At 32.7% G+C, this 19,892-nt stretch overlaps 1 protein-coding gene across 5 annotated transcripts in view; it reads right to left on the bottom strand.

The window, feature by feature from the left end:
* EEA1 (early endosome antigen 1) overlaps positions 1–19,892 on the bottom strand; it is a 115,797-nt gene that overhangs the window by 68,093 nt on the left and 27,812 nt on the right. The window contains exons 3-12 of one of the 5 annotated variants that reach the window (XM_040491242.1): positions 18,985–19,110; positions 14,324–14,448; positions 13,682–13,736; positions 13,523–13,588; positions 11,372–11,411; positions 9,848–9,961; positions 9,014–9,135; positions 7,725–7,880; positions 4,155–4,169; positions 788–904 (exon numbers count right to left, since the gene is read on the bottom strand). In XM_040491242.1, coding sequence (XP_040347176.1) covers positions 788–904; positions 4,155–4,169; positions 7,725–7,880; positions 9,014–9,135; positions 9,848–9,961; positions 11,372–11,411; positions 13,523–13,588; positions 13,682–13,736; positions 14,324–14,448; positions 18,985–19,110 — 936 coding nt within the window. Of the gene's footprint in view, positions 1–787; positions 905–4,154; positions 4,170–7,724; positions 7,881–9,013; positions 9,136–9,847; positions 9,962–11,371; positions 11,412–13,522; positions 13,589–13,681; positions 13,737–14,323; positions 14,449–16,615; positions 16,673–18,984; positions 19,111–19,892 lie in introns of all 5 variants that reach the window. The other 4 variants (XM_040491246.1, XM_040491243.1, XM_040491244.1 and 1 more) reach the window with 4 other exon arrangements.

Here is a 19,892-nt window from a genome sequence, read left to right as displayed (position 1 = left end):
ATTCTAGCAAATTTTTTTTTTTTTTCAACGTTTATTTATTTTTGGGACAGAGAGAGACAGAGCATGAACGGGGGAGGGGCAGAGAGAGAGGGAGACACAGAATTGGAAACAGGCTCCAGGCTCTGAGCCATCAGCCCAGAGCCCGACGCGGGGCTCGAACTCACGGAGCGCGAGATCGTGACCTGGCTGAAGTCGGACGCTTAACCGACTGCGCCACCCAGGCGCCCCTCATTCTAGCAAATTAATCCAATCTAAGGCAAGGGTTGTGGGAACCTCCCATTTACAGCCACAGCCATTTGGTGAGAAGTACAGGTAACAAGTTGGACTTTGAACTGGTATTTGTGGGGGGAGGGGGCAGCTAAACCCCTGTGGGATCTGACACTATTTCCCACTATCTCCAAGTAAATGGTGGTAGAACTGAGTTACACTGTAGGTCATCCACTGGTGTCACAGAACTGCTGATGTGTGGAACACTCATATGTCTGGTGTCAGAAGTAAAGGTGTAGTAAAGTACTGAGAGCAGAGGAGACACACAGGAGTGTTTTTCCTCTACAAAAGGTGGTGGTGAATGGGGTGTTGTTCAGAGTACAGAATTTTAGTTCTGGAAGATGCAAAGAGTTCTGAAGATCGGTTCTGTAACAATGTGAATGTACTTAACACTTAAAACAACAACAACAGAGTAATAAGTCACACTGTACTCATGCCAATATATAAATAACATACACAAGATTAAAATTTAAGATACATAAAACCAATTCACCACTCTATGTAGTTTTTAAATACTCACCTGATTTTTTTGTGTTAATTCATTAAGTGAACTTTTAAGTTTTTGTAGTTCCTGCACATATACAGCAACTTCCTGGGGTCCTTTGGCAAGTTCACTCCTTAGCTGGCTTATTGTGGCCTTAAGGAAAAAAGAAAAAAAAAAGAAAAAAAAATTAGAGGGAACTAAAATGGAAAAGAGAATGGAAGTATCCAAAGGTTTTAAAGTTACACAGATTTTTGTCACTGTTGTTGTTAAATTGATATAATACTTCGAAGTTTTGATTTAGTTCTTTTTCCTACCACCCTACTGCCACCCCACATCATTTCTGACTGAAAATTAATTTTTAAAATTTATCCAAAATGTTTAACCTCATTTATTTAATAATGAATGAAATGAATAGTTGGCATCCTACTTTATGTATCTGAGTCAGCATCAAACTACCAACCTGAATTTACTGGCTTTGAAACTCTGTACTTTAATCCTTCTGAATTTAAAGAACATATGCAAGTTACTGCCTACCTTTTATCCCAACTTCTACAGGATAGCCTTTCGTTTTACTTTAAAAACATGTTAAATAAACACAAACACACAATACAGAATCACCTTGGAAAGGTAGCGAATCATCTTTTTGACTGTAATGGAAAGTATCTGTCCAAAGAAGTTATACAGAGTTTTATTAGATATAATTTTATTAAGCTGGGTCATTCCATGACTAGGTATAATAGCTGGACACAAATTTGCTTTAATGCATCTTAACGAAATTAAGACAAAGGTTTGATCATTTAAAAGTAAGAGAAAATTAAGCAAAGTCTCAGAAATAGAAACTTCCTATACATGAAAGCTTCAATGACCAGAGAGAAAGACTAAGTACTGCTTTTTAAGTATGGTTTCTTGCAAGTGACATTAACAAAAGAACTTTCTATTTCTAATATTTAGCTTATTGACTTCACTTTTTACATCCTTAAAGCTACATTTTCATTGTCTATATTCTTTATTAGTAAATAAATTTTATTATGGAAAACATTTTTAAAAAATTTTTAATAAGCACAAGAGTAGTTATCTACATCAAATATTACAAATACATCTTCAAGGGAGAAACCTTAGAAGGCTACTGATTTATTTTGACAGTAACGCCAAGAGATCTGCTACTCTTCTCTTAAAAACCCTTCCAGTATGTGTGGCACTTTTTTTTTTTTTTTTTTTTTTTTAAGGATTCTCTTTGGTGGTATATCTTCATCTATTACAGTGCTTTGGTTTTAAGTTTTGGAAAACCATCTAGTAAAGAAGGTAAGTGATTGAACTGAACGATTAAACACTTGGGCTTATATTATTTTAATAACCATAAGTTGATGAAACTAGTTTTTTGAGTGTTTTCCAAACTGGTTTAAAGTCAACTAAAAGAGGTTTCAAAAAAGTTTTTACAAATAGCAGCATGTCTAAGATATCTTCCTGGCCTAACCTTTTAAGGAAAACATTCATGTAAATAAACCAATTCTGATATACTGACAGGCAATCTGTCATATTGCTTTACAGTTACAGCTTCTACACAGGGTGTTTCAACATATAACAACATATATATATATATATATATATATATATGTATGTATGTATACACACACACACACATATATATATAATATATGCCATATATATCCTATACTTCAAAGAAGGAAATGTTTAAATATTCATTATTTTTAACTATATTCAAGTTAAAGGCATATCCTAATAATTTCTTTCTTAAACTGATCATGTAATCTTTTCATTGATACTGGGAGTTTATTTCAAACTGCTATCCCTAATAACTTTGAACCTCAGGATCATTTTCTGTTAGTAACATTATGGATGTTCAGAGAAATATTAGGAACAGTTTGGCTATTTTAAGTTACCCTATTTTAATCATTAGCGTAGATGCCAACTTATCACAAAAGAAGATATATTATTGTATTTAAATCTTGACTCGTAAATATCTTATCAAAGGATTTAGCAGAGTGACACATAATAAACAGAAATAATAGTGCATATTAAGATGCAAATTAGGAGTATATTTCATTAAAAAACCATGATTCCACATTAAAGTTTATAAGATATAGTAAGCCAAGAGTAACATCTGTCTTGCTGATTAACTCCGACATGTAGAAAAAACTAAACAAGCAAAATGTAAAGCAACTATATTCAACAATATCTTGTTATATTTTAGTTTTAAAATATGTTCTTATAAATGACTATATTTTAATACCTAAAGAATTAAACATTAGGTATATCATTTATCCTTTGTACAAATATGAATATTTTTAACTATAATTTTTTTTAAAGCAACCATTTGAAATTTTTTAGTTTACTCAAGGGTGGAAAAAAGAAAGATGTGGGAAGAGTTTACACCAAAAGTTATACTTTAGTCATGGAGAGGGGAAGGAGGGGAATGAACTACAGATAAGGTTCATTTTCTCTGTTGTACATGATGAATCATTTCAATGTTTTACAATGATCATGCATTATGTTTGTATTGGGGGAATATACAAATTGAAAAGTCAAAATGTGCAAGAAAATACATTCCCTGTTCAAATATGACTATGGGTCAAATTCAAACAAAAATGGCTCTCCACTCTAGCCACAAAGACATTCCTCACTGTTTAACAGGCCAAACTCATCTGCGCTTTGAGACTTTACAGTTGCGCTCCCTCTTCCTGAGAATGCTTACTCCCAATTCTTCACCCTCTTGCTTACTTCTCACACATTCCTCCTTGAGAAGACCTTCCCTGATCATTCTATCTAAAACTGTCATACATTATTGCCAGCTCCACTACTGCCCATACATACCCTGCTTTATTTTTCTTTATAGCATTTATTATTACCTGATTTTCCATCATGATTTGATTTATTCATGTATTATCTGGCTTCCACAAAAGACTATAAGCTTTATGAGAGCAGGCACTCTGTCTTATTCACTGTTGTATTCCCCACACCTAAAACAGCTACTGAGCCCTAGGCATTCAAAAACTACTCTCTAAAGGAATGAGTGATTCGTCTCCAAGGAGTTAATAGATATTTGTTCCCAGTATCTGAGACCCGATAAAACAGCCTCCATTTCCTTGAAGCCATGTTACTGAATTCAAGTTAGACTTTTACGAAAAAATTTTAAATTAAAAAATAATTGAGATATTTTGAGCAAATATCCTGCTAGTGTTTTAGAATTATAATTATTGTCCTAATAATATTCTACTACAATTTGTATGTATTTAAAGATGATTGAAAATTCACTTGATTAACAAAAATAAGCATATCTTTGAAGTTCTGAGATTGCCTTACAACACAAAATTTCCATTTGACAATAGAAGGAGCTATATTAAAGGTATTACTAACATTAAAAAGCCTTCCCAAAACACATTACCTCAAGTTTAAGCATCTCCATTAGAAAGCAGAAAAAAAAAATAATAAAATGATGGATGAAAGGTGGAAGACTGACAAAAGTACACACTGAACACATAATAAAAATGTCCAAACATACTGCTAAAACTGATCTCTAATATTAGTACACTTTTAAAAGATATTTAAGTACTCTTTAATAACTATGCATGAGTATAACCATTTTTATTCCATATCTTTGTAAATATTTTAGCTTTTAAAATGAGTTTATTTGGAATTCAAATAAAATTCTTAAAAAACCATTTATATTAAAGACCACACCAAATGTAAGTTGATTATAGCTTTGATATTTTCAGTAATGTAAATTTTTAAAAATAATACTTATTTTCACCCTTAAATCCTCAATTTCTGATGATAACTGTTTATAAAGTACTTTCAAATGCTTTAGAATGAATTATTTTTCTATATGCCTTCTAAAATATCTAAACCAAAAACACAACAAAACAAAACCAAACCTGTCAATGAATTCATAGGCATATCTAAATGAATGTAATGGAACATAAGGACATACTTAACAATGTATATTACATCATATGTCTTTAGCTTCAATTAGAAATACCAAACAAATCATTACATTTTTAGCTCCTTTAACTCCTGTTCGTGTATTTTGTTTCAGATACCAGTATTTAGGTTCAGTAAAGTAGTAATAAATACACAAAGTAAGTTTTTCATTAAGTGCTATAATTCACCAACAAATTTAAGAATAGGATTTAATTTTAATAAATTAATAAAATACATGCCACATATTTAAAAAGTAAGCACAAGCTAAAAACAAATGGTTTATAACATTGTTATAAACAAATGAGATGGAATATCTAGACATTAATTGTTTTAATATAAAAGTGGTGTGAAACAACTCAAAAGTATTTTAAGTTGTACTCAATATAAATATTACATCATATAATATGGCAAAATATAAAAAGTAGTAACAGTAAGTATTAGGTCAAAATTAATAGCACAAATTTACTTATAAGGCAATTATCAGACCACCCTAAATGAGAGAGAACATGATTCAGAAAAGACTTGAGGCTTTGGAGGAGACCTGGGATCCAATCCTAGCTTCCTTTATATGAGGTACATGAACTTAAACAAGTTATTTCACTTCACCGAGCTTCAGATTCCTTACACATAAAACAAACTTGATACTTAATTTACAGAGTTAAAAGAAACAAAAGAGACCATATATTTAAAGTACCTGGCATATTATCCAAAACTTGGTGGTGCTCAAAACCTAAGAGCTTGTTTCCAATAATAATATTACTCTGACTCATGCTACCACTTCCTAAACTTGTTCAACATAATCTGAAGTCTCAATCATTACACACCTATTAGTTAACTACTAGAAAGTAAATATTACCCTTGTTTTACTAAAATGATGATGAAATGTTAAGTGCTATTCAGCAAATCTCTTTATTTTAACATTTATTTCAAAACATTTAAAAAGATAAACCTTTATGAAAATGTAAAGTTAAGATGTGAAGAATGAATTTCTATGCCATTTTTCTTCTTTTCCAGAAACATCTTTTTGAGAGAGAAAAAAAAATTGTTTCCCACAATTACTCTTGTTGATAGGAGGACAGTACAGGGAAGTCACTAAATCCTTTTCCCCAAAATCTTATAACTCTAGTTATACTTTTTCATCTTAAATGACTTCTTCCCATAACATAGAAGATAATCCAATCTACATGAATAAAAATACAAATTTACAAAAATCCTCCATATTAAAGTAATTCTTAAATATTACTCAGAAATATTTTCCCACATATATTTTTCCCAAAATGCAAGCAAATATATAAATTTCTTCTCCCTGTTCAAATTCTATTTGTATAACAAGTATACCTCCACAATTCTCAGCAGGAAACAGTCAGAAAGGTTTATACTTTAAAAGACATATATTCTAAAAGTGCCATTGCTGTAATTCAATTTTAGTCAACCTGTTACATTTGATTTGAAACCTCATATAATATTAAAGGAATTTTTAACCAAAAGAGAGTATAATTTTTTAAAAATTTGAGAAATACCAGTGGGCAGGCAGATTTAATCAAAAGTAATTCTTATTAAAACACAGAAATAAATGACTCGATTCACTCAGATTCAAGCATTTCTACTTTCACATTATCTGAATGGGACTTTTCCTCATGAGACTTCTTTGATTCAGCATCTCCTTGACTGCACATTAAAAGCTTTTAACTGCCTTCAATAAATTTATGAACTCCCTAAAACTGTTTGAAAAATTGTGGGGTCAAGTGTCATTGGGCTAAAAAGATCACTTTTGGGAAGTCTGCACCTGAAGTTCATAAACTTTAAAGTCTAAAGTGTTAAGTAAGCATCATAAAGCTTCACATGCCTATGCATGTTGTACCTACAAAGGTTCACCATTCCCCCTTTACAAAGATACAGGAAGAAGTAAAATAAAGGGTGACATGGTTATCTATAATATTTATACTCCATAGCTCATTATGTTACTAATTATGAATAGAATGGCTTTTAAGATCACCAGCTTAAAACCTCTAAAAAAAGCAAACTGCAACGTTACTATAACAACCTCTTAAACTGAAAATATGAAAAATAGAGGTCCATGTCACATAAGGCAGCTTAGGAACTACAAATATCTATTAATATTTTGTTAACTGTTAACAAAATATCCTCTATAATACTTTAGTAAAAAAGACAAAGGCTACATTTTTAAGCAAATATATTTACTAAAAATCCTAGAGCTTGCCATATACTAACATAATTATATCAAGGATTTACAGGTCAAAGTCAAGTCATGTGACAAATGGTGGAAGGAACTGAAAATGTTTATCCTGAAAAAGAAAGAACTCAGAGTAAACATGAACAGTCTCCAAATATCTCATGTGGAAAAAAGGAACAATTCATTCTGTGTAATTCCTAAGGAGAACTGGAATCAGTGCATGGAAATTCTAGGGAAACAAATGTCAATTCAATGGAACGGCTGACTTATGAAGAAATATGCATCCCTACACCACCTAGCAAGAGTTGGGGATCACTTATCAGAGAGACTACAAAGGAGGGTCCTGGGTGAAGTGTTAGTCTAACAGATTTTTAAGATTTCTCTCAACAACATAATTCAATAATCGGTAAGTGAAAAACAAGCCTACTAGAAAATAAGTTTTCCTAAATATTTTTCCTAAACAACATTGATAATACAATTGTAAAAAAATGAAATCATGCTTCCTTTACTCCTACACCAAACTGAGATAAACTCAATTACCACTTATTGACTAGCCTGGATCAAATTTAACTTGAAATAATCATTTCTCCACAATATGTACATTTATTAAATGGACAATACTCTTTTATACATTCTTCTCTAAATGTCTAGCTTTATAAAGCAAAATTAAATATTGTCTCTCAGGCTATACTGACTATACACAAATATCACTCAGGGCAAATGAAAGTCAAGTATTGTTTTGATAGATCGCTTGGAAAAATTTCAACTGCTGGCTTCACTCAACAGTATACACTAAACAAGTTAACAACAATCACATTTAGGCACACTGAACTTATTTACCTCTGAGTTAGCATATTCTGCTTGTAACTTTTTACACTCATCTTTGAGTTTTTCAGATTCTTTTTCACGCTCCAACGTCATGTTGTCCATTAGTGTTTGAACTTGGACCAGTTCTTTCTTTAGCACAGCAACATCTTCTATACCAGGTCTCTGAAGCTGTGAAGCATGTTCATTAAAAATTATAGTGAAAAATGAAAATATGGTTTTACTACAAAGAAATCAAAATGAAAATAATCTTTAATATCAATTGTTAGACTGCAAATGTTGACCACTGATACCTTTTTCCCAAAAAGCCTCTCCTCTTCCCAATCTTTGTCATATTTAATAGTATCACCACAATGTGAAAGAGAGCAAATTCACAATTATCCTTAGTGCTTTATTTGCTTTCTTTTCCTTCACAAACTGCACTTCATGGTTATAACAATCACTTAATAAATGCCACATTTTGAAACATAAATGCCCCATTTTCTATCCTAGGAAACTGATAATAAAAATAAAGGAGCAGATGTAAGCATAATTAGGGTTTGTTGCTAATGGATATGGATATGCATATGGTTGATTTTATTCATATATTTATTGAGTGCTAAATAAAGGGCAGAGAGGCACCTGGGTGGCTCAGTCGGTTGAGTGTCCGACTCTTGGTTTCAGGTCAGGTCATGATCTCATGGTTCATCGGATCGTGCCCTATTTCGGGCTCCTCGCTGACAGCACAGAGCCTGCCTGGGATTCTCTCTCTCCATTTCTCTCTCTGCCCCTCCCCTGCTCATGCTCTCTCACTCTCTCTCTCAAAATAAATAAACATACATACATACATACATACAGGACAGAAAGGAGACAAGGACAGATCCAAAGTTGTACACCTTGGGAGAGCACTGAAGACATATAGTACCAATGACAGAAATAGTTGGGGAGGAAATAGGATGACCTGATGCTACACTTGTTGAAGCCGAAAAGAAGCTAGAAATGCAATCAGAAGTTTTCTAAAAGTAGGTGGATTTATAAAACTAAAGGGCAGGGAAAGGTCAGGATCAGAGACGCAGATAAAGGAAACTAGTAAAAAGACACATGATATTAAGATAGAAACAACAAAAATGTTAAGGTAATAAATTTTGTATCACACATTCCATTTTTATTTAAAAAATCACATTGGTATATGTGTAAAGGATAGAACTAGAGGGAATTTTCCTTTCCTTCATTTTACTCAAGCAATACTTTTAACATTTTTTCAGAGTATATATTTTTCATTTAGAAAATTATAAAAGTACATTTCAATAAGGTTTCTGAATTACCAGTTCAGTCTTCAGATCTTGAATTATAATTGTTTCTTTGTTTAATTCCTCTGTCAGATATGTCACTTTTTGTTCAGCAGCTTCTCGAAGACTCTTTTCTTCATCATATTTTGACTTTATATCTAATTAAAGATAGTTATATAAATATTAGTTTCATGACATTAACTCTAGGAAAGGGTAGCTTTATAAATTCTTATCTATTACATTGCATATCTACATATTATTAATATGTATTAATTACATGTTATTATGTATGCATAACTACATATTACTAATATGTACATATTATTAATATTAATTCAAATTCACATTCCTTAGATAACCCTAAATATGTACAATAAACTTTTACTTCTGATTAAATGATGAACTTAAAATAATCAGATGTTTTTGTCTAAATTCCATACAGCAGTGTCACTAATTATCATCTTAATGTATACTTAATCACATATAATAGTTTAACCTAAAAGCATGTAGTTAAAGAAAAAGTAATTGATTGCATAACCAAATGTTAAATCTAACTGTATTATTTAATTTCTTCAAAATGTTACTTGTTAATCTTTAAGCATGCCCCAAAGAAAATTCACCTTTTCTAAATTAGAAGAAAAATTCTACAGAGAAAATCGATCCTTTGAAAAGAAGAGGTGAGAGGACAAACAAAATAATTTATACAGCAACTCTATTATTAAATTCCAATAATCACTACCATAGTCTATAACAAATGTTTTACCACACCAAAATACAATACACTAAAATACAATGCCTTATTTCCAGGATATACAATGGCAAAAAGGTAACGAGACTCATCATTGGCTAAAAAGATCTGATTCAATTTACCTGCAATTTCAGTGGCAAGTTGGGCTGCTTTCTGTTCAAATAAGTCTTTCATTTGCTTAATATTAAAATTTTCTGTTTGGGCTTCTTCTAATTGTTGTTCCAAAGACTGTAGTTCTACAAAAATGTATCATAGCTATTTAAATACATAATTAATGCTAATTACATTTCCTAAACTGTTATTACTTATATCCTAATCATTGTTTTAGTTAAAGACAATCAACATGAAAAGAAAAAACAAAAAAAGAGAATCAACATGAGTCTATCATCCAGTTATAAATGGAGAATCTTCATATTTCAAGAATTAAGCATATCTGATTCATTTAAACACAAGTCATAATTTATAAATATAAAAACAAATTAAAGGAATATTTAGCATCATACTCAAATCATCTATAAATATTTGTTTCAAAAGTATTTTGCTTTTACATTTCAGTTATTTTCCTATAACCATCAACTGTCCAAAAAGGAACATATTCTGGCTTTCTAAATAAAATTGATTATACTGAGAAACAAAATTAGAAATGGTTTAAGAACAGGGAGCCTGGGTTAAGCATCAGTTACGCATCCGACTTTGGCCCAGGTCATGATCTCACAGTTTGTGAGTTCGAGCCCAGAGTAGGCTCTGTGCTGACAGTTCAGAGCCTGGAGCCTGTTTCAGATTCTGTGCCTCCCTCTCCCCCTCCCCCACTCTCTCCCCCTCTCCTCCCCTCCCCCACTCACACTGTATCTCTCTGTCAAAAATAAACATTAAAAAAAGAAAGAAATGGTTTAAGAACAATCCAAGTCTTAAATAAAATAATTAAAATATGCCGTCAACTCCTAATACTCCATTCTCCTAAGGAGATTTCAAAAAAAAAGGGCGAGACAGATTTCAGAGGGAAAGTAAATACAACAGCTAACCTCAAAATACAAATCTGATTATTCATTGAGCATTCCTCCAAAGTCAATTACAAAGATGCTAGCTTCATCATTTTATTTCAAGAGAAAAAGAGGACATCATTCTTCAAACTAGATTTAACTTTTCACTAAAATGTACTAATGTGATATTTCAGAAGTTTATAACTTCAGAATATACAGAACAAAGAAAACAGTAAGATTTTTATCAACTGATTAAACTATAAAGTTCACAAATAATATTCTAAACCTAAAATAGGACTATTAGCTTCACTGTTTTAAAGCCAGAAAGTACAATCACAATACAAATTCATGTAGCAGGGATCAGAGAAAAAGAAAGTAAAAAGTGAAAAAGAAGAATGAGAGGGGTGCCTGGGTGGCTCAGACAGTTAAGCTTCTAACTCTTGATTTGGGCTCAGGTCATGATCTCACGGGTTCCTGAGTTTGAGCCTCTAGCTCTGCTCTGCACTGACCATGTGGAGCCTGCCTGGGATTCTCTGTCTCCCTCTCTCTCTGCCCCTCCCCTGCTTGAGCTCTCTCTCTCTCTCTCAAAAATAAGTAAATAAACACTTAAAGAAGAAGAAAAAGAAAAATGAAGAAATATCTGCTTTAAGCAAAGTTCAAAGTTACCTGCTGATGAATCAGCCACCAATCCATCAGGTTTAGACTCCTCAATGGAAACAAGACATAAACAAACGCATTAAAAGAAAAAGACAATACTATTATAATTGCCAATGTGAAAAAAGTCTCTACAAGCCACATTCTATCAGGTAAGTAGCAAGATTCTGATTAAATTTTGGTCTGTTCACAATCGTCCAGATTTCTAAAGTACCATTAGGCAGACTGGCATAATGATCTAGCTGCAGTCACTGGTTCTAAGAATTTTTTATGTTAACATATATTTAAATTATTGTGAATCTTATAATAGGTACCATCTTAAGTTCTATAAATTCAGTAAAGATTTTAAAATAATATAAATTATAATTATAAATATAGATTCTAAAGCCAATACTGAAGTCAGCAAATAAGATTCAATACTATAATATATAAAAATCTGCAGAAGTGAAAACATGCCATGAACTATCACTACTATAAAGTTTGGCATTAAAAGCACAAATTTTTAATTCATGATTATAAATCATCTTTTAAAAAAGCAGAAATAAAGAATATATTCCATAAGGTTTATTATGTGCATTAGGAATAAAATACTATACTGCCAAGCATTATTCCCACATTCTAAAGAATTACACATATCTTCAAGAGTTTAATAAAGCAACTCCTAGTGTATCTGACTTATTTTCCTATACATTAGATTTAGACATATTGGTTGCTAAGAACCATCAATATTTTAAATACATTTTCCCCAAGGTAAATTTCCTACCAAGGCAATTTCACCTTGCACTGTGGAGAATTTAATTTATTAAATGTGAAATAGTCATCTCAAATGTGGTAAACAATTTCCTCTGTTTTCAAGTACAAAAAAATAATACAGCACATGTTTGATTATTTGTTAATGGCATTTATGTAAAACAGAGTAAATGAACTTTAAGTACTTTAGATTACTAAAAACCTCTTTCACAGCCTCAAATAGAGAAGCTGAGTAGTAATAAGACTAATAATATCTTGTTATCCACTTATTAGGGATTTTTTTTTCTAGTCCAAATGACAATTTTTGGTGAAAAAACAAAAAGGCAAAAAGATAGACTGAGAGTCACAATGTACTAAGATAACAGGCAACAGGATCACTAATTACTTTATAAAAATATTAGAACTATTATTGAAGGTTATCCACTTTATTCTTACAAATGAAAACTACATTTAGTAAAATTTATTACTTTATGATCCTTCATGTAATTGTAGTGCAAAAGCCAATATAATTTTAATATAAAAATCATAGTTGGTTAAGACATTTAGAAAATACATTAAATTATGTATCAACAGAATCTTACTCCAAAGTAACCACTTTTGTTACCCATGATTTTCGTTTTTTCTACATATTATTTTTATATAAAGCTGTGTGTGTTTGTGTGTATACATACACATATACATAAATACCTTTATTCTGTTTTTTAAAACCTAATACTGTTTAAAAAAATAACTAAAATTGTTAATACAACCATTTCCCCATATTTTCAAACAATCTTCAGTAATATTAACAGGGGTGCCTGGGTGGCTCAATCGGTTGAGCAACTGACTCTTGATTTCGGCTCAGGTCATGATCTCACTATTGGCGAGATCAAGCTCATGTCGGGCTCCATGCTGAGAGTGCAGAGCCTGCTTGGGATTCTCTCTCTTTTTATCTCTCTCCCCCTCCTTCCCTCCCTCAAAAATAAGTAAACTTTAAAAATTTTTTTTAAAAAGAATATAAATAGTAAACAGTTAATAATCGTTCTTTCCCTACTAGTAGACAATTTAGTGATCTCCCATTTGTCACAACACAAATGCTCTGAAGAATCTCACTATTGTCTGAACCTATATTTTTTAACCATTTAGGGATATTTTCAGAAAATAAGAATAATGCAGCCTGGTATTAAGAAAAAAAAAAAAAAAACCCACAGGTAACTGATTCTTAATGGAGCACCTTTAAGAAATAACATCTGAGCTTCCAAAATATTTGTCTGCGTTCATTAGAATTACAAAGGCTATACACTGTAGGCTATTAAATACAGATAAATTCATTAGGAAGTTATTTATATCAGGCCACCTGCTTACAAAACGCTTATTTTTAACAATGAAAATAAACATCTAATAAACACACTTCAAGTATTTAAAAGCATTTACTTGCTGTTGCAGCCCTTGAAATTTTTCTAATTCTTTCTTTAATTCTTCTGAGTACCATTTTTCTTCCTAAGGAAAAAGAAAAAGATTTTTAATTAAATTTCAAAAGATTTATTATCTGAAACACTGAAAATACACAAATGTAATCATTTCTACTCTTACCTTAAGTGAAGCCTGAAGGTCTTGGACCTCTTGTCTAAGTAGTGTTAAATCATCTCTAAACATATATTGGAGAAAAAAGGAATTAATAATTAATGTTCTCTAACAACCTGGTCTCTTAATAAATCATGGCTAGCGACTGCACATTAATTTCTAGTTTTCGCAATTCTTAAAAAAAAAGCTGCTTAGAATTTTATGTATACTGGCATATATATATAACCGTTAGAAAAATAATTTTATTCTGAAAGCTCCTCATTCATAAATGGAAAAACACTTTATCACAGAAATGATATAATCATTAACTGCCTTAGGCCAGAAACAAAATATCTCCCATTAAATTACTAACCATAAGGATCAATACCTTCCTATTGTAGTTAGCATAAAATCTAAGCTCATTAACAAGGACTATACAATCTATACAATCTAGTCCCTGTAGTAACACTCTCCTGCTCATTCACTCAGCTCAAGCAACACTGGCTTCTTTCTGTTCCTTGAGTCTTGTCAAACTTCTTACATTCTGTTCTCCTCACCTAAGAGTCAGTCTGACAAGGAATGGTGAGCACACTCTCAAGGCCCTAACACAGGAAAGAGGTAAGATCACGTGCATTCATAATAGCATTACACTTCAAAGCAATTGTACTGTACCGCTTCAGAGCAAGAGCCTCTCCTCCATGACTTGAATCATTACCAGCATCATGAACTACCTCATAGTGTTTGAAAAGTTCATCAGCAGACCCAAGGGATTTCATACACTGGGGACATATGAAACCCTATAGAGAGAGGGAGAAAAAGGTTACAAAACTGTGTTGAATATTGTAAAATAGCAATTTGTCTGTTATGAAATACGGTCTAATGTCTTACACCAATGGTGCCATTAGTAAATTGTAACCTACAATGTTAAGCCCAAATTCAGGTATTGCGCAAAAGTACATCACCATCTATTCTGATTGAAGTTTACAAAATAAAAAAAAAAAAAAAAAAAAAAAAAAAAAACCCTTACAACTATCTTTTAGGTTGAGTAAATTGATGGCTAGAGTACAGAATTCTAATTTGAGAAGTTCTAACCTAGGAGACTAGTTGAGAAGTCTGCCATCATATTCCCACCCCTCTCTCTAGATATCCCCTTAGTAAAATAACAGCTGTTCCAATCTACTTCCTAGTAATGATAGCCAAAAAATTAAGAATATAAAGCATTCTGATCACTGAGGAAAAAGGTACTGTATTAAATAACTCATAATTACCACAGAGTATCCACAATGCTTGAGAAGTATTCTAGTCAGTAAATTCTTTGCTAACCTAAGATGAACACTATAAAAGCCTAAAATTAATAGACCCATAAAATATTAAACACTTATAAATATTCTCAGAATTATATGGTTATGGCATACAAGGTCCTACATGAATATTTCCTCAATGAGCTAATAATCACTCTGATGCTGGGGCACCTCGCACTCTCCACAACTATACTGACACTTTCAACTATTCAGATTTACCTACGTTCTCCAAACCCACCACGGTATCCCACATTTCCGGGCCTTTGCATATACTGATTTTCCCTCCAGCATTACCCTTAGTAGCTTGTCAAGTTTCTACATTCCCTATAATACACAACACACTGGAGCTTTTCATCCATGTTTCCCTAATGGCTACCGTAGTACTTTTGAACACACTCTATATTTTCTATGTTATATATTTATTTTTAAAATATGAATAAAATAAATTAACGACTGGCTGGCTCAGTTGTTAGAACATGAGACTCTTGATCTCAGGGTCGTGAGTTCAAACCTCACATTGGGCATGGAGCCTACTTAAAAAATAGATAAAAATAAAAAAACAAAAATATGAATGAATCTGGCAGGGCAGAATTTGGCAAAAAGACAGAAGAGCTTTAACATCTTGCAGGTTATAAAACTTTCCAAGGAATAGAGTGAAGTGATAAGTACTCCGAACAAGTAAAAACTTAAAAATAAAGAAACTTCTCCTTCATTGGGTGCTATACAAATAGCATATATTCATTTATTTATGTACATTATGTAGCAGAATGAAGGCTCACTGAGTACTAGGGAATACTGATATGTAGACAAACATTACCAGACAATGGTATAACATAAGTAAATATAAGGAACTATAGGAACACAGGAAAAAAAGAATCCAACTCTGTCTGTTGCAGGAGTTAGTGTTTTACAAAAACTCCACAGAAACTCATTTATGTTATATGTATGTGTATATACACTGGACACTGGAATTGGGTACTGAAGAACGAGTAGGAGTCACTTGTCAGAAATAAAAGAGAGGCATTCTAACAAAGGTGTGGAAAGAGGTTTGAAACACAGACGTGCTGCATTTGGAAAACAGAGGTATGTTCTGATCATAGAAGTAGAGCGAAGGGCAGGGGCACAACAGATGAGTGAACGCAATGATCACCTATGAAACTCTGCAATAAGCAAAGGTAGTAGTACTAAGTACTCAGGATGTACCTTTGCACATCTGAATGACGCCATTAGGCTCCAGAGATATTTGATGCGCAGCACTGTCTTTTGAATGAATGAATGTCCCCAGCCTATGTGTTAATCTAGCTCATGTTATGCTCTTTCTTCAAAATCATCTATTATCTACCATTATGTTTTATGACGGCTCCACTTTATACCTAATTTGCCATTCTTATAAGTTCTACTCGGTAACTGTTGTACCACAATAGTTAACATGCTTTTAGTGCAACAGCTATACTATTTAGCCGGTCATTTCTCTTTTGCATGTCAGCTTCTACTAGTATCTAGAAGGCAAATTTCAGAATGTTCACCAGAGAAGCCACAGACCAATTACACTATTTAATCTTTACAACTTTGGCTTTTTGACTATTGTCTCTACTTCCAGATATTGGGTCTAGATATCTAAAGATACCAAGAAAGCTCACGATCACATTAAGGTATGCCATACCTTCTTAAAGCTTCTAAATATTACCAGGTTAATACTCCAGAAAGAACTGATTCATCCCTAAAGAGAAATTTTAGAAATTCAGTAATATATATTTAATCATAGAAATATTCCACCTAAGTGAATTTTCCATATGATTCACCTAAATGAATTTTCCATGTTTAAATAACACTTTAATTTTGGGACATTTCTAATAAAAATAAATCTTTCTAAAATACATATACTTTCTCACCTTCTTAAATAGAAGATACTAAACTGTTGTTTGGTGTTTCAGATGCATAAATATTTATCACTGAACGGGTGACTTTAACTCTATTAATTCTGGCCTCTTTAATCTCTGGACCCACAGTTTATAGTTTTTTCTTACACCCTGTTTTGTCTTTCCACAATCATTTCTTAAAATTATTCACACAGTGGGGCGCCTGGGTGACTCAGTCGGTTAAGCACACAACTCTTGGTTTCGGCTCAGGTCATGATCTCGCGGTTGGTGAGTTTGAGCCCCGTGTTGGGCTCCACACTGATGGTGCAGAGCCCGCTTGGAATTCTCTCTCTCTCCCTCTCTCTGTCCCTCCCCCACTTGCAGACTCTGTCTCTCAGAATAAATAAACGCAGACAAAAATGTTTTAAAAATATTATTCAAGTGCTATTTCTAGTAATGCTAGCCTGACATAGATGGGAAGGATAAAGAAAAAAGCCTATCAAGACCACATCACTCATTTATAATAAAAGTAACATAAGCTCAGAGTGAATATCTGAGGGATGCCCCCTGAATACAGTGCATGATCTTTCATTCATGGGCTTTGTAATACTAATAGTGGGTATTAAGAGACTGCTTCTCTATTTCTTCGCAATCACCTTCGAGGGTAGATCGATAACTTCCACAAAAATGTTGTTAGTAAACAGTAAAACACTAAAAACAGCCAGCTACATTTTTCCCTTAATTATTCCAAATTTCTCACCAACTTCCAAACATGCACACACCCAGACATACACACACACTCTACTTAAGATTAAGCGATCTCTAATCCTTTCTCAGATACACTAAAGAACTTACCTTAACTTGATATTTATGGTATCCTTCTTATACCAAGTGCTCTTTCAGTTAAAAATAAAGTTCTTATTTAAATGACAAGTAGGTGATATTGTCACTTTTGATTTTGGCTAACCCATAAAGAAGAAAAGTTGGCACAAGAGGTATGAAAGACAAGTGGTAAAATGCTAAGGAGAGCTCCAAGAATCTTTTAGGTCTCTCTTTTTGCTTGCACCAGTTAGCTAGTTTAACCAGTTGGTGTCTTCCTATATTGCACCCATTTTCCGTATCACCCTAGAAAATGTCTGGTTTAACTGTTCCCCAGTAAAGCTTTTCTGGGGTTCTCCTCAGGTTGAATCACCACTGCACTCTTTTTACAAATAATATTTATCACAGAAATTGCCTGGGATAGAGATCATATCTTTTTTTGTATTCTTTACTTACCAAAATATATGATGCATAAGAAGTACACTACAAATATGCCAAATAAGTGAATGTTTGGTGAAATCCTTTCATATATATGTAATTGCCAGACAGAAAAACACATGTCTTTTTTTTTTTTCTTTTGTCTTTCTGGGTACAAGGAGTTTCATTCTTTTGTGAGACTTGCAAAAGAATCAGAAAAGCTATGTTTCTCTTTGTTTTTAGATTATTGCAGTGATTTTCAAAAGAAAGAGATCAAGATCATCTAAGAAACTTTTTCCAGCCTGCAAAAGGGCAATACTTGCCCTCACTGGCTTCCACCCTCAGCCTTAGATATGGGCCGTCCCACACACTACAGAGAGACATTTGGATGATACACTGTTAATGATGAGTATGTGCCATTTGTCACCTTCCTCAAGTCTAGGGAGTCAAAACAAAGACTGAAACAATGGTACATCCAGGCTCTAATGCTGGATACTTTCTCAAATAAAAACAGCAACAATTAATATGCAAAGTCCTCTTTCTATATACGAGTATAAAGCATTTTAACCCAAAGCATTTTTAAATATGCTGTAATAAACCATTAACTAAATGATAAAGATACAACTTACAAATGGTGAAATCAGGCATCATTCACTTTATATTTTGAATTTCATGGCAAAATTTATGCAAAAATATTAACTTAAATTTTTATATTTGTTTACAGATTCACAAAAAAGACAGCTGCAAACAGTAAGAGCAATGAACCCAACTTCCCAAGAGCCTGCTTTCCTTATTGAACCTTCTTTTAAGCATGCATGATTAAAGCAATCCATATTCCCTTTGTAGCAGAAAAAGTTAAGCAACACCAAGGCAAGGAAAAACAAAGCTATTCTGCAACCCATAACCAAGCTGCTAAAGCAAAATATACAGGACCCACAGTAACACTGGAGTCATTAAGAAGTTCCTGTCCTCTTGTTTCATTTTCAGCGTGCACTTGCTGGTAATGCTCCGACAAATCACTAGCAGTTATACATCTTTTCATACATAATGGACAGATGAAACCCTGTGAAATAACAACTTTTAGGAGGATATACATAAAAAGTTATTTATAAAACAAAATACAGACAATGAAAACAGACATAACAGGAAAATAATTAGTATATCTCTTTTTAGTATACGTAAGGGAAATTTTCAAGTAGTAACTATATACAAAAACTGAAAGATCTATCCAAAGTAGGACGTCTAAAAGTAGCTCCCATCCTTATGCTGGAAATTCCCATTGGTTCAATTTTATTACAATTACCAGTTGCTTTAGTTGGAATATTATTATTCTTTTTGTTTATGACAGTCTGTTCTTACTTATCTAAGAGCCATTATTGGCAAGTTAGCTTTTATTTTCTATCAAGAAATGACAGGCAGTTATAACAAATAGCTTTATGCAACATCATGTTCTCAACAAAAAAAGTCCTTACAATGAAAGCAATTTTTAGTCTTTACCATAATCCACTAGCCTAAGACCCCATATTTGCCCATAGCCGTAATTCCCAGTAGGGGACTCTCCCTTCTAAATTTATGAACCAAATAAAACCATTTTAAGTCAATCTCCCCAATTCCCTATTCCTAACAGTATCTGTATTTTCAAATGTGGGCCATTACACTGATCTATGGTTTAATGTTTTGTCAGACAGGAAAGTAGAGGGATAAGAGAACAGAGGAACTGAGAGTATCGGAAAGTGAATAAAATGGAGAGTGTAGTGAAGGACAATAGGTTATAAACGCCATGGGTTTTTGTGTCAAAAATAATGTGGATTTGAGACTCAACCAATGCTAACTATATGACTTAAG

Source organism: Herpailurus yagouaroundi, unplaced genomic scaffold, assembly GCF_014898765.1.
Source record: "Herpailurus yagouaroundi ecotype Mexico unplaced genomic scaffold, PumYag 182, whole genome shotgun sequence".
Classification (NCBI taxonomy): Eukaryota; Metazoa; Chordata; class Mammalia; order Carnivora; family Felidae; genus Herpailurus; species Herpailurus yagouaroundi.
The sequence above is the reverse complement of the archived record's forward strand: the minus strand, read 5'-3'. Positions and strand labels throughout refer to the sequence as shown.